Below are 16320 nucleotides of genomic sequence, written 5' to 3'. Positions count from 1 at the left end.
ATTTTTGAGACATGATTCAAAAGCCCACAACAGGACTATAATGAATCCAACATTAATGTGTGACCACCACTCAACAAGTGCCCACATGTACCAAAGTGTAAATTGCCGTGCTCCAGTCCCCAAACTTGGGACTATACTGCTATATAAATAGCAAAAAAAAAACACATAACAAATCAATTTATAAAAAAGTCTACAAAACACGTGCCACCAATTATTAATAAATAAAAACAAAATTGTCCACGTGTGTAATCTTCAATAAGGCTGGATATATAGAAACCTCCAACCATCAATAGAAATCTGGCAGGTGAACAAAAAGTGTAATCCTTCACCGGTAAGATTGCCCCCCTCACCTTCATGAAGTGACCCCACAGGGTCAAAGTGCTTTTCTGCTATTAAGCACAGCCAACCGCTCAATCCTCCACGTCAGATTCGGTATCACAAACAGTGGTGGTGTCCCCCTTCAGAACTTACAGGTATCACCTCTCCTGATATCCGGATGGTTTTCATATGATCTAATTGTACCTCAGCTTCCTCATCGGTGTTTATAAAACAAGAAGAATCCTTCCATCATGTGATATTGTTTCATTTATTGATGTAAAAGAATTCTATAAATGCTCACTCACATGTGTTATGAGAAAACAATGCTCACAGATCCTCATATGAACTCCTGGGTGTACTCCTATGGGTGTATCAAGATGGCCCTTCTGCCGGAAGTGATGTCACCACGTCTCTATCTATTTATACAGCAGTATAGTCCCAAGTTTGGGGACTGGAGCACGGCAATTTACACTTTGGTACATGTGGGCTCTTGTTGAGTGGTGGTCACACATTTATGTTGAAGAATTCATTACAGTCCTTGTAGATTGTCCTATAGTCAGGGATAATTTATCCTGACCGTCCTATTGGTTGTTTCTATAGGCACAATAGTGCCATTTGTCATTCCACTGCACCTTTGGGCATTCACTTCTGCCAAGTGTTTTATCACGTGTGGTTTAGTACCAGTTTGTGATTTCATCCTGTTTAGGAACACAAGTGGGTTTATGTATTGTGTTTTTATGTGTTTTGCACATATATATTTTATTTCATATGGTTTATCAAACATCACTATATAAGATTGTATAATAATATGAAGAATTGGGTTTGTGATAATTACACTCAGGAGGAGTCACTAGGGGTGTCACTGAAACCTCATTTTGATGTAATTATTTATATAAGTACAAGTGTGGGAGCGCAGCACCAATTGTATCATAATTTTCATGCCAATATGTCACTTAGTAGATTAGTAATGCGAAAGGAGACTGAAGGGGCGAGGTGAGGAGGAGACTGAAGGGGCGAGGTGAGGAGGAGACTGAAGGGGCGAGGTGAGGAGGAGACTGAAGGGGCGAGGTGAGGAGGAGACTGAAGGGGTGAGGTGAGGAGGAGACTGAAGGGGTGAGGTGAGGAGTAGAAAGATAGATTTGTGTGTCATCAGCATAGAGATGGTACTTAAAGCCATGGGAGTTTATCAAGTGACCAAGGGAGGAGGTGTAGATGGAGAAGAGAAGGGGTCCAAGGACAGAACATTGAGGGACCCCTACAGAAAGAGGAAGTGGAGAGGAGATATATATATATATATATATATATATATATATATATATATAAAAGGAGTTATAGGTAATGCTGAAGGAGCGCTGCAATAGGTAGGAGGAGAACCAGGAGAAAGCAGAGTCTTGGAGGCCAAAAGAGAAATTTTTTGAGGAGGAGAGGATGGTCAACAGTATCAAAGGCCACAGAGAGGTCAAGTAGTAAGAGTATGGAGTAGTAGCCATTGGTTGGGATTAGTATAGAGTAGTGGCCATTGGTTGGGATGAGTACGGAGTAGTGGCCATTGTTTGGGATGAGTATGGAGTAGTGGCCAATGGTTGGGATTAATATGGAGTAGTGGCCATTGGTTGGGATTAGTACGGAGTAGTGGCCATTGGATGGGATGAGTATGGAGTAGTGGCCATTGGTTGGGATGAGTATGGAGTAGTGGCCAATGGTTGGGATTAATATGGAGTAGTGGCCATTGGTTGGGATTAGTATGGAGTAGTGGCCATTGGTTGGGATTAGTACAGAGCAGCGGCTATTGGTTGGGATTAGTACGGAGTAGCAGCTATTGGTTGGGATGAGTACGCAGTAGTGACCATTGGTTGGGAGGAGTACGGAGTAGTGGCCATTGGTTGGGATGAGTATGCAGTAGTGGCCATTGATTGGGATTAGTACAGAGTAGCGGCTATTGGTTGGGATTAGTACGGAGTAGCAGCTATTGGTTGGGATGAGTATGCAGTAGTGACCATTGGTTGGAAGGAGTACGGACTAGTGGTCATAGGTTGGGATGAGTACGGAGTAGTGGTCATAGGTTGGGATGAGTACGGAGTAGTGGTCATAGGTTGGGATGAGTACGGAGTAGTGGTCATAGGTTGGGATGAGTACGGAGTAGTGGCCATTGGTTGGGATGAGTACTGAGTAGTGGCCATTGGTTGGGATTAGTACAGAGTAGTGGCCATTGGTTGGGATGAGTACGGAGTAGCGGCCATTGGTTGGGATGAGTATGGAGTAGTGGCCATTGGTTGGGATGAGGACGGAGTAGTGGCCATTGGTTTTAGCTGTTAGTAGATCATTAGTGAGTATTAGTAGGGCAGTTTCAGTGGAGTGTAGAGAGCGAAAGCCAGACTGTAAAGGGTCAAGAAGGTTGTTGTTGGTGAGGTCGGCGCTCAGGCGATTGTAGACTAAGCGTTCTAAGAATTTAGAGGTAAACAGGAGCAATGAGATGGGTCTTAAGTTGTTCAGGTTGGTGGGGTCCAGGGAGGGCTTGTTAAGTGTTGTGGTGGTTTATGTAAGGATATATATTATTTATAAAGGGCGTGTCCCTTTCCCTTAGATGAAATATTACAGTGCCTCCAGCCGTTAAAATACGGCAAATATTTAATAAACCAATAATTTGGACACTTTGATAATTTGATCACCACTTATTATTATACCTTGAATTCTTTTAGCCAATATGATTTCGTACCATACACACAAAATTTGCCTTATAATAGATAAATATAAAAATTTATTTATGTACAAAAATTATATATATATTAACACAAAACGCAAAAGACTGGTGATAAATGAATATTGGTACACACAATCAAAAATATATCCTACCAATGTAAGACACACTAATAAGGTCTCTAACTAATTTCATCAATCACAAATTTTAAATGATATGATTATTTATTAAATTTATTAATAATTAATAATTTCGAATATCTCAAAGGTTATATTCTCGCACGCCGTGGCCATAGGATTGCAAGAAGTAAGCCCTTGATATGTGATATTCTGGTTATTAATATTCAATAAATTATGAAATATGGAAAAATTTATAATATGGCAATAAACAATTTTTTTAACAGTAACACAGTATCTGACTACAGATATCTAACTACCCAATATTGTTGTAATACACTAAGGTAATTTTATGATTCCACACACAGAGAAAGTAATTAATACAAAATCAAATAAACATCTCACCACACCCGGACGTCAGACTAGGCAACTCTCCCGTGGATTTAGCTGGCAGTGGAACGCCTTTAGACTGATATATAGGGCAAGTGAAAGATTCTCAGTAGGGGAGAATGTAGGAGGTTATAAGATTAGAGGTTTAAAGTTTTAAGAAGTTTGAAAAGATAGAAGAGTAATTATTTCAGCAGAGATCTTCTTCAGATGTCAGGTCTTTCCATGAGGTCTTTATGAGGGTTCTTCCTTTTCCTTAAAGCACATGGGCTTTTATATCCACTAGTCCATTGTTCTAAGATACCTTCCCACCAGGCTTCCTGATTGGCTAGTTGAGAAATGTGTGTACATAAGCTATTTCTCACCTGCCCGCCAGGTGGCGGTCATGTATCACAGAACAATGTGAGTATTTGAGATGACTCATACCTTGGGTGGAATCTTCAGGTAATTTCAGGAATAAAATATACGGCTCTATCCAGATATAGCAGTGATACCTATATTATTCTAAATAGGGACCATGGAATATAGGTGTATATTCGGTTATTCCTACTTGAAATATCATCCTGTTTGTTTCCTGATAAGACATGTAACTAATGCTAGTTTATAATACATCTTACTTCCCATCATCTCAATACTCAAGTTAGTGATATATAGTTCCCATTGCTGAGTATTTAGTGGTGTTTAAAGTCTATGACATCTTATTCATAATCTGTTTTTGTAGTACATTTTTGTCATGATATACAGTGAACTTTTAAACTTAAATGTCCTGAATTTCACCCCTTTGTTTCAGAATCAACATTTTCTCTGTGTAGGGAAAAAAAACTCTCTGTTTGCCTGGCCCTTGTATTGGACTCATGGTAAACAACTGTTAATGCTTTCACCCTTGGTGAACAATAGTATATGGTAATAGTTTCAGAGGTCTGTTGGTTCATCACACTCTACAAGTTTTGGTTAAGCTTTCAACCAGTTGAGTTCCCGTCTCATTATTGTTGAAATGTTTACAAGTCAAAGTCCTATGTGTTTGACTTTCTGTATGTGCATTCTTCTCGACTTCCATATACAAATAGTCCTTGTTGACAGTTCAAATAGTCCCATTGTCTTGGAAAAGTCTTACTTCCCCCATTCTCTCCAGTTCTTTAACTAGAATTCTTGGTGGTTCAACCAAGACAAAATTAACTCTTAACATCCGGTTATGCTGAGCTGTTTGCCATATAATATTATGTCTTGATAAAAGTCATATTTTTGAGACATGATTCAAAAGCCCACAACAAATCCCCCTTTGTTTTTGGGGTATAGGCACGCGTAGAGGGGTGTCTGTATCGAAAAACATGAGTGGGACTTTTGGTTAGAGTGATCGTTCGTCTTCTCCGGTGAAGTGAATGAAATAATAAAAAAAAATTTTTTTTTTTTTTTTTATAATAAAATGGCAGCGGTGATGCTGGTTGGTCCTCAACTTGACTCGGCGTCTTTAGATGGACACTTCCGATGACGATCCTGGTCTTGTGATGAGGCCGGCCTGGCCTGGCACATCCACCTTGGGGTCCATGGGTCCACCGCACGACAGGTCTCTTAGACGGTCTCCTAGGCGGGTCTTTTCCTCTGGACTGGCCCTTGGTGGCCTGGGACATCAGGTTATCGTCTCCGGATCGATCTCTGGCATCTGGTCTTTCCCACAGGACATTATAGCTTCCTTCTAGGGTCCGGTCATTGACACCTCCGATCGCCGGTCTGGTCATAGTCTGGGCCTTCCTTTCTAAATTATTAAAATGAACAGTTTAAGTATGGGATATACATAAAATTATGTTACTGGATCCTGTAAGGCAAAAGATGAATTATATGTTTAAAGGAAATTTAATAATGATCTCAATATCTCCAGATAGGAACTGGTGGGTTAGTCTTCCAACAACTGCAATTGAGACTTTGGATGGCAAGCACGTAATTGATTGATGTGCACCCATCTATCACTGATTTCACCATACCGGGTAACCTGCAATTTATATGCGACCGGAGAGATTTTATCAATGATAGAGAACGGACCTTTCCAAGATGGAAGGAATTTCCGTTCCTTGATCTGGTCTCTTGCAAAGTTGTATAGATAGACCTTGTCACCAATCTCATATTCCTTCTTGGAGGTTTTGAGATCATAGTATGTCTTAGCACTAGTTGCAGCTCTTTCCAAATTTCGCTGGGCAAAGGCAAAAGCATATTGCAGATGTTTACGTAAATCCTCTATGTACTGGTGTGTGGTGGTAGCATTGATCAAATTTTGATCTGTAGTGCGATACAATAAGTGCTGGGGCAGTACCATCCGTCTACCTGTCATCAGTTCAAAAGATGACATTTTTGTAACTGTATTCGGAGTAGCCCTCAACGCCATCAGGACCAGCGGGAGCTTGACATCCCAATCTTTGCCTGTTTCCTTAACAAATTTCTTAAGGACATTAACGATGGTCTGATTGTATCGTTCTACACCACCACTAGAGGCTGGCCGATAGGCGATATGCAATTTCCTTTTAACCCCCAAAATTTTCCACAATTTGGCCATCACTTCGCTAGTGAAGTGCGATCCTCTATCAGACTCTATCCTTTGAGGTAAACCAAAACGTGAAAATACATGATTTATTAGCAATGCAGCACATGTCTCGGAGCTGTTATTTGGTGCTGGTATACATTCGACATACTTGGTGAATAAACATGTAACTGTTAACATATACCGATTTCCTCGTGAAGATTTTGTTACGGGCCCAATAAAATCCATTTGAAGGTCTGACCAAGGCATACATATCCCCCTCTTCTGGAGAGGTGCTCTGTGAGTTGGCTTGGTAGGTTGAAATTGGGGACATATTAGGCAACCTTGGCAGTATTCCTTCACATCACGTAACATATGAGGCCAGTAGGCATAATCCCGCAGGATCTCATACGTGATCTTTTCCCCACGATGACCGGAAGTGGGAGCATCATGGGCATGCTGTAGCATCAAACCTCTAAATTTAAGTGGGACGACCCATTGTTGTACGCCACCCTTTGAGGTTCGTATCAACAATCCCTGGTATAAAGAGAATTGGGATTTGGATTTCATTAAGATACGTAAATCCTCCTTCCCACTATATACTTCCTTATTTATGGGATTTTGGTTGGGATCTTCTATATGACTATAAAACAAGCCAATTATTGGGTCTTCTTTTTGGGCAGTAATTAAATCCTCACTAGGAGAATCGTGACTCCATTGTAATGCATTTGGATCACCAGTTGTTCTGGCCTGTTGCCTGGTGACAGCTTCAACCTGTACGGTACCTAAAAATTGATCAATGTCTAACAGTTCACCGGTGATTGCCCCTTCCTTGGCTAGAGAATCGGCCAGATCGTTCCCTTCTTTCTCGGCACCTAGAACCTTGGAGTGGCCTTTGGTCTTCTTGAAGTGCAGGGTGAGATCATTGGACCTTACCAGTTCATCGATGTGACAAAAGAGCTTACCATGTTTCACGGGTTTGTGATTACTCTTGTTCATGTTGTTTCGCTTCCACCTAGGGAAATACTCCACAAAACTATTCCTGACATAATTGGAATCGGTTATGATGGCACACTCTCTAATGTTGAACTCTATAGCCATCTCAACTGCTCTAAGAATTGCAGTAAGTTCAGCAACCTGACTGCTTTTTGGTCCAAGTTTGTATCCCACAGAAATTGGGGTGACACCTTGGGTCCAAACGATTCCAATACCTGCCACTAGTTGGAGCTGTTCCCCATCCTTGTGATGAAAAGCACAACCATCCACATATACACACGGCAGCTGTTTACAGTATTCTTCATCGTAAACCTTGTAGGGAGAGAACAGTTGTTCTTCCAGAAAGTCAGTGTCCGGGGCCTCCATAGCAGGCGTAGTTGCGGAACAATCATGGAGCTCGGCTAGGCCCTGGGCTACTGGACTTTCCTTGTTCTGTTTGTACCGAATTTCAAGCGGCCACCCTTGCAAAGACAAAGTCCAAGCAGTGATGCGGCTATTAGACACATTTCCTCCCTTGATACGTTCACTCTTTAAATACTGTAAAGGCTGGTGTGCCGTTTCAACAATGATTCTCTCTCCCTGAATGTAACTGCGAAAATTCTGTAATGCCCACACGGTAGACAATAGAGCTTTTTCACAGTCACTGAACTTTACTTCAACCGGGGACAAAGTTTTACTGGCATAGGCAATCACCTTACTGACATCATCACGTTTCTGGTAAAGAACAGAACTCATACTTACCTGCGTAAACCCTGTCTCTAGATAGAAATTTTTACCCCCTTCGGGATATCCGAGACACGGAGCTTGTGTGAGACGTTCCTTTAATTCCTTCATGGCGTCCTCCTGTTTCTTACCCCACGACCATTCGACATCCTTCTTCAGTAGGTGAAGCAGTGGCTTGCTTATCTCAGCGTAATTATCAATAAACTTACGCGAGTAGTTCACCATACCTAGGAATGATCTCAATTCTTTAAGGTTAGTAGGGACTTTACAGTTCAGAACCGCCTCAACTTTCTTCTTTTGTGGGTTCAAACCTTCAGCAGTAACTTCATGGCCTAGGAAGTTTACCTTCGTGCGACACCACTGGGCTTTTTGTAAGGACAGTTTTACTCCTGCTGCTTTTAATTGGCCCAGGACATGCCGAAGTTCTGTAATGTGTTTGGCCATATCAGTACTTTTGATCAGGATATCGTCCACATATGCCAACGTCCCCCTTTCGAAGGCGTCTGGCATGGCCTTGTGCATGAACACAGCAAATTCATGTCCGGAATTTATGAATCCGAAAGGCATTCGTACCCAACAATACTGTCGATTCCCAAAACTGAAGGCCAGTTTGTATTGGTCTTCCTCACTCACCTTTATGGTCCAATACCCTTGTGCACAATCCAAGGCTGTGAAAACTTGGGATCCTTGGAGCTGGGCGAGACATTGGTCTATGTATGGGACAGGCCATCCTGACATGTACACACGTTTGTTCAGCTGACGGAGGTCAGCGCACAAACGCCATTGTCCATTGGGTTTTAAGATACCCAGGATCGGGTGGTTGTAGGAGCTGTGGATGGGCCTAATTATACCCCTTTCATATAACTTCCTGATAATCTCAGCTAGAGATTCATAGGAAGCTAATGGTAACCTATACTGTCTTACGAATACTGGTGGGGCATCTGGATCTGTTTGGATCCTAGCGATGTGTAGGTCAGTAGTCCCACAATCGTAAGAATCCTTGGCAAAGATCTCTTGGAATTCAAGGAGAAGCTCTCGGAGCAATTGTCGGTCGAGATCACTGGCACACGCGTCGGCGAGGGCCACCATCTCTTCCACTAACTCCTTGAATCCAGGAAAGCTTTCCGGCTGACCTATCTCATATGCCTCTTCAAGTTTCGTGGTGAGGTCATTGGGTATGTGATGTGTGTGTGTGTTCTCCTGCCATCCAGGTTCTTTGGGGTACTCTTGTTCTTTGATTGGGTGATCAAAGACAATTGATGTCTCTTCGACTCGACAGGTGCCATCTTTAGAATCGAATGGATAAATGGACTCTATGGTGAAAATACCCTCTGGTAATGAATGGAATGTTTGTTCAATTAATTGTTCCTCCGACAAATATTCATCGGGGATGAGTCCAATCACCTGGTTAGTGACCCCAAAGGTATAATATTCAGTCTCTACCGCTAGACCAATAAGGGTCTCTTTGGGTAAGACGATGTCCTGATTGGACAGATTATGTATGTAAATGTACATCGGGGATTGATGTGTGTTGACTAGGGGCGTGTGTGTAATGTTCAGTCCCTCCCCCTGCATTTTATGGGAGAGGCATACCAATGCATCTGACCCCTTCAGTCTATGTCCCTTTTTAACTTGGATGGGGAGTATGAAATTATTTATGCCCTTAGGAATTGTAATCTTTTGGGCTACCTGGACTTCAACAGCATAAGGCATCTGTTGCTGGGATTTTAAAGCTAAGTCCAGATTTTGGTATTTTTCGGGGTCCCCCTTTAGTCGACTCCATAAACAGTCATTAATTAGGTCGACTTGCATTGCAAAGCGATGTAATATATCGTTGCCAAAATAAATTTTAGTTTGGGGATTATCCAAGACTAGGAACACATGGGTGGCTGTTTTGTTTCCTACAGTGACGTTTAAGAGACACCTAGCCATTGAATTGTGATCATCAGAGTCATCAAGGGAGTCTGAAATCCAATGACGCTGAGGTGTGGAGAAACGGATCATTTCCATTTCGGTCAGGTGTTTTATCAACCCATGGCTTACAAAGCTGTGTTCCTGTCTCAAATCTAGTTTGGCATATTTTGACCTATTAAGACCATTTATCCGGATGGGGATAAACAAGTCGCTGTTAACCCTTTCAATACCTGTCAAGAATTGGGTATGATCTCCCCCTTTTCTTGGTTTATCCTCCTGATGAAAAGATATCGTAAGGATGTCATCTTGGAGGGAAATATCTTTTATTTTCTCTTGGGGAATTCTAAAAATGTGTTCCTCATCTCTTCTGATAGGGTTATGGTCATCAGGTTTGATAACCGTTACATCAGGAAGTTGGCTGTTCCTGAAATGGATTTCTAATGATCCAGGCCTCTCTTCCACCAGGTGGCAGTGTTGTCGGGAATGGGGAGTTTTAAGTTTCCCATATTTAATTGGGGTATTTACCTGTGACCACAGGACTTGGTTCACACAGTCAACTATGGTGTTCAGCCTTTTTAGGAAGTCCATCCCAATTATCATGTGGTGCTGGGAGATACTGGCAATGATGATGGGGTGTCTCAGTTCCTTATTACCCAGTTTCAATTTAAGCCAGGCGGTACCCATGACTTGTAAAGGGTCTCCACCTACACCAATCAATGAGCTGTCAAAGCTTTTAAGTCTCGGCTTGGTGGGCATGACATTCGCCACTTTGTCAAAATGTTCCTGTGACATGATGGTTGCTTGGGATCCAGTGTCTATTAAACCGACAATCGAAAGATCACTGGCATCCTGCACCTGTACTGTGGCATAATATCTCCCATCAGATTCAGTCAGCTCACACATGAAATTAGTGTGGTTGAAGATCTGTGGGCCCTTCAATAACCTATGACTAGCTCTTATCTCACCGCATGTGGTGGACACATCACCCTTATCCTCCCTGGTGGGATTCTTGGACTGTCTCAAGACAGAAGCACAACTAGAAGTTGGTGCTCCGTCTGGCTTGTCAATCCTGATGACTTCCGATGCCGCGACTATATTAGGGGCAATAGATGGACACTGAAAAGCAGGAGAATCATTAATAACCAACAACTGGTCCCCCTTTGCCTGAGAACTAGCTTCTCCATTAGTAGGCGTGTCAGGGACGGGGCACACATCTCCTGTCCTTTGACTCAGTGTTCTCCCCTGTTGGTGTAAGTCTTGGTTGCCTGTTAATTCTGTGACCCTTGGTTGGTCACAGGAGCTGCTCCTAAAAAAGGATTGGATGGAAATTGAGTGACAAGCCTGTCCATTTGTTCAGCCATTTTGCTGACCTGTGCCTCTATTTGTCCAATACGCTCAGAGGAGTCATTCTGTTGATTCTCCCTTTTCCTATACTTGCGCTTGTATTTTGGACGAGACTGGTAATGAGATTCAGAGTCAGAACTACTGCTCTGGTCCCGATGCCATTGTTCTCTCTGAGGTTTTGGGGTCTCCCTGTTATTAAAGGGAGCCTGGGGTACTGTATCCCCCCTTTGAGCCTGAGGGTGTTCTTGGCGTGGAGGAAATCTTTGGAAATCAGAGTTTTTATTAAAATTGGGATTCTTATTGTGATTATGGGGCCTGTTGAAATTGGGGTTCCCATAAAAATTCCCATGTTGGTTTTGGCGAGGATAATAGAACCTCTGAGGATACCATTGCCTCCTTTGATTCTCATCACTGTACTGACCCTTACCATACTTTTTATTCTTCTCACTTCCACTACCGTAGTTCCCTGGCTTTTGTCTATCCTTTCTCACCCACTGGTTTTGGGGTGCAAAGTTTTGGACCTCCTTCACTTGCTGGGCTTGAGGTACAAATCTAGGGGAACCATTGGTTTTACCCCCACGGACTACTTCCGCATATGATTTCTTCTCTGCCTGCAAATTTGGATTTGGAGGGGAAACGGTAGTGGTTGCTACTATCTTGGGGCTATTTTTAGGTTCTCTTTTTATCCCCCCCTCACTGGACTGTTGGATCGAGAATAAATAGTCACTCTCTCTCACCAACCAATCAAGAGAGCATCCCTTTCTGTAATCCTTTGCAAGTCCCAATTTTATGTAAGCAGGTAATGCTTCATAGAATAGGGTCTTGAATTCTGGCTGGTTAGGATTGGGATCCTTTTCAGCCAGGAAATAGGCATTTCTGAGGACAGCCAGAAATTCTGCAGGGCTTTGGTGAGAACCACACTTTAAATTGTAGGCCGCAGCCTTGGCAGAGGTTACAGTTTTATAAGGCCCAAATTCCATGTGGCACTTATGTTTAACCTCTCTCCAGGACTGATTGGAATAGGCCATCAAGGTCTCAAAGAATTGCCGGTATTTCTCTTCAAACACCCATGGCAGCAATTTTATTTTGGTGTGGTCATCTCTAATGCCCAGAATCTCTAACGTCTGTTCATATGTTCTCATGTGTTCGGTGATCTCAAGGGACACTTTCTTAGAAAACATAGGAACAGTGTCCTTCAGGAACTTAATAACCTTTGGGGTGTCATATCTCCTGAATGACCCCTGGGATTTCCCTTCCTGCCTATATGAGACCTCATATTTTTCTTCAGAGCGCTCTGGAGTGTATCTTGAAAGCTTAGGAGGTGACCTATATTCTGACCCTGACTCACTATCAGATACTTCGCTGTGATGCGGGTATCTCCGCTCATCAGCCTCTGGCTTGACTGGGTTGGTCCGTCTTTGGACCCCAGAATTTATTTGGGCCGTCAACCTTATAATCTGCTCCTCCAGAGTTTTCTGCTCAGATTTTATCAAGGTAAGTTCTGACTGGTCATGCTTATCCCCTGGGTGAACTTTAATTTTGACAGGAGATAACCTCTCTGATCTGAAGTACTCCACCTCATCTTTTAAGTCCTGATACTTCTTTTGAAGTTGTTTTAATTCCTGAAAGTTTCTTTCATATAGGTCCTGAGCACTTCGAAAGTCTCCGACCAATCTATCATAATGTTTCTCGGATTCGTCTAAACGAACACCGGCATGACCAAGCTTCCCTTTCAAAGACTCAATGTCCTGATTTTTGCTTTCTAACAAGAGGCGGGCCTCTGACAACTCTTCCCTTAGAGTCATGGTCCGCTGGGCAGCTCCAGCGGTCATGAACCATAACATGGGCCAAGCTTCTAGGAGAAGTCTGTCACGGCTTCTATCACTTTCTGCTCCAGCAAATGCTATTAAAAACCCAACAACCTGGCCCTTTTGGTTGAACAGGTCCTCAAAGGTACTCATGGCCTGCTCTTTCTCTTCATCCACAAATTCATTATTGCTATCCCCCAAATTCAATTTCTTGCGGAGATAATTTATTACTTCATTTTCAACATACTTCTGCCAAGCACCGGCAGCTTTCCGAGCTGGCTTCATAACTTCCTGCTCAATGCCTTGAGCCGCCATATTTTCCTCGTTATGCTTGGAAGAGGTGGATCCGTGATTACTGGATGCCATTTTGATACAAAATATATGTTTGATAAAGTGTACAAATATACAATCACCAGTGCGTTTTGTGTTATGGTACGATTTCTATGGATCTCAGCAGTGCCTCCAAATTTATGTTGTGGTGGTTTATGTAAGGATATATATTACTTATAAAGGGCGTGTCCCTTTCCCTTAGATGAAATATTACAGTGCCTCCAGCCGTTAAAATACGGCAAATATTTAATAAACCAATAATTTGGACACTTTGATAATTTGATCACCACTTATTATTATACCTTGAATTCTTTTAGCCAATATGATTTCGTACCATACACACAAAATTTGCCTTATAATAGATAAATATAAAAATTTATTTATGTACAAAAATTATATATATATTAACACAAAACGCAAAAGACTGGTGATAAATGAATATTGGTACACACAATCAAAAATATATCCTACCAATGTAAGACACACTAATAAGGTCTCTAACTAATTTCATCAATCACAAATTTTAAATGATATGATTATTTATTAAATTTATTAATAATTAATAATTTCGAATATCTCAAAGGTTATATTCTCGCACGCCGTGGCCATAGGATTGCAAGAAGTAAGCCCTTGATATGTGATATTCTGGTTATTAATATTCAATAAATTATGAAATATGGAAAAATTTATAATATGGCAATAAACAATTTTTTTAACAGTAACACAGTATCTGACTACAGATATCTAACTACCCAATATTGTTATGATACACTAAGGTAATTTTATGATTCCACACACAGAGAAAGTAATTAATACAAAATCAAATAAACATCTCACCACACCCGGACGTCAGACTAGGCAACTCTCCCGTGGATTTAGCTGGCAGTGGAACGCCTTTAGACTGATATATAGGGCAAGTGAAAGATTCTCAGTAGGGGAGAATGTAGGAGGTTATAAGATTAGAGGTTTAAAGTTTTAAGAAGTTTGAAAAGATAGAAGAGTAATTATTTCAGCAGAGATCTTCTTCAGATGTCAGGTCTTTCCATGAGGTCTTTATGAGGGTTCTTCCTTTTCCTTAAAGCACATGGGCTTTTATATCCACTAGTCCATTGTTCTAAGATACCTTCCCACCAGGCTTCCTGATTGGCTAGTTGAGAAATGTGTGTACATAAGCTATTTCTCACCTGCCCGCCAGGTGGCGGTCATGTATCACAGAACAATGTGAGTATTTGAGATGACTCATACCTTGGGTGGAATCTTCAGGTAATTTCAGGAATAAAATATACGGCTCTATCCAGATATAGCAGTGATACCTATATTATTCTAAATAGGGACCATGGAATATAGGTGTATATTCGGTTATTCCTACTTGAAATATCATCCTGTTTGTTTCCTGATAAGACATGTAACTAATGCTAGTTTATAATACATCTTACTTCCCATCATCTCAATACTCAAGTTAGTGATATATAGTTCCCATTGCTGAGTATTTAGTGGTGTTTAAAGTCTATGACATCTTATTCATAATCTGTTTTTGTAGTACATTTTTGTCATGATATACAGTGAACTTTTAAACTTAAATGTCCTGAATTTCACCCCTTTGTTTCAGAATCAACATTTTCTCTGTGTAGGGAAAAAAAACTCTCTGTTTGCCTGGCCCTTGTATTGGACTCATGGTAAACAACTGTTAATGCTTTCACCCTTGGTGAACAATAGTATATGGTAATAGTTTCAGAGGTCTGTTGGTTCATCACACTCTACAAGTTTTGGTTAAGCTTTCAACCAGTTGAGTTCCCGTCTCATTATTTTTGAAATGTTTACAAGTCAAAGTCCTATGTGTTTAACTTTCTGTATGTGCATTCTTCTCGACTTCCATATACAAATAGTCCTTGTTGACAGTTCAAATAGTCCCATTGTCTTGGAAAAGTCTTACTTCCCCCATTCTCTCCAGTTCTTTAACTAGAATTCTTGGTGGTTCAACCAAGACAAAATTAACTCTTAACATCCGGTTATGCTGAGCTGTTTGCCATATAATATTATGTCTTGATAAAAGTCATATTTTTGAGACATGATTCAAAAGCCCACAACATAAGTATGGGAGTGATGTGCGCATGCTTTATAGGGGAGGGGAGGGGAAGGCACCAGTAGAGAGGGAAAGATTGAAGATGTGAGTGAGGGAGCATAGGATGGAAGAAGAGGGTGACCGTAGTAGTTGTGAGGCGACAGGATCCAGGGGGCAGGTAGTGAGACGGGCTTCTGAGAAAACCTTAGTGACCTCTTCAGTAGTAGCGAGGTCAAAAGAGGAAAGTGGTGAGGGAGGTTTAGCATAAGGTATGCTAAGTGGGAAGGATGTCTGTGCAGTGGAGATGTCCCTACAGATTGCATCAATCTTGTTTTTTAAATGATTTGCAATCTTGTAAGCAGTGAGTGAGGTGCTGGGTGGAGGAGGAGAAAGTAGAGAGTAAAAGTAGAGAAGAGACAACGAGAACTGGATGACAAGGTATTGATGAGAGTGACAAAGTAGGCTTGTTTGGCAGCATGAAGGGAGGAATTGTATGTGAAGAAAGCAGATTTATATCGGGTGAATGCTTGCTGGGATTGGGTTTTACACCACAATCGCTCCAGCACACGACTATGTTGTTTAAGATTTCTGGTGTGGTCAGTCTGCCACGGATGTAACGGTCGGGGCCTGATGCTTCGTGTTAGAGGAACAAGCGAGTCTAATGTGGATGACAATGAACTGTTGTAGACAGCAGTGGCAAGGTCAGGGCAGGACAGGGGAGAGATTCTGTCATAGAGTTGGTCAGTTGCAGAGTGGAAAGGAGCCGGGTTCAAGTTGTGAAGGTTTCTGCGGGTAATTGTTGGCTGCTTGGAGGGATAGGTGTTTGAAGACGAGGAGACTGTGAAGGTGATGAGATTGTGATCAGAGAGAGGAAAGGGGGTGTTTGTGAGGTTGTAGGGAGTGCAAAGATGGGAGAAAACAAGGTCTAATGTATTCCCATCAGAGTGAGCGGAGGACGGCGTCCATTGTGTTAGGGCAAAGATCAACTCATCCCCCTGAAGAGATTAGTATACAGATTACCTCCTCCGCTTCCACTTTGCATCTACTTCAATCACTCTCCGCTGGGGGGCTTTGTATCCATATACCAGATGTTCTACACGACTAAATCTGCCATC

The 16320-nt window shown here is 41.8% G+C and overlaps 1 protein-coding gene across 1 annotated transcript in view; it reads left to right on the top strand.

The window, feature by feature from the left end:
- Positions 1–695: 695 nt before the first annotated feature.
- LOC149452136 (uncharacterized) overlaps positions 696–16320 on the top strand; it is a 28924-nt gene continuing 13299 nt past the window's right edge. The window contains exon 1 of the mRNA XM_089689724.1: positions 696–794. Within this exon, the coding sequence (XP_089545850.1) occupies positions 696–794 (99 nt within the window). The remainder of the gene's footprint in view (positions 795–16320) is intronic.

This window comes from Staurois parvus, unplaced genomic scaffold, assembly GCF_062004578.1.
Source record: "Staurois parvus isolate SC_StPar_1 unplaced genomic scaffold, SC_StPar_1.0 ptg000494l, whole genome shotgun sequence".
Lineage (NCBI taxonomy): Eukaryota > Metazoa > Chordata > Amphibia > Anura > Ranidae > Staurois > Staurois parvus.
This window is presented reverse-complemented; position numbering and strand designations above follow the sequence as displayed.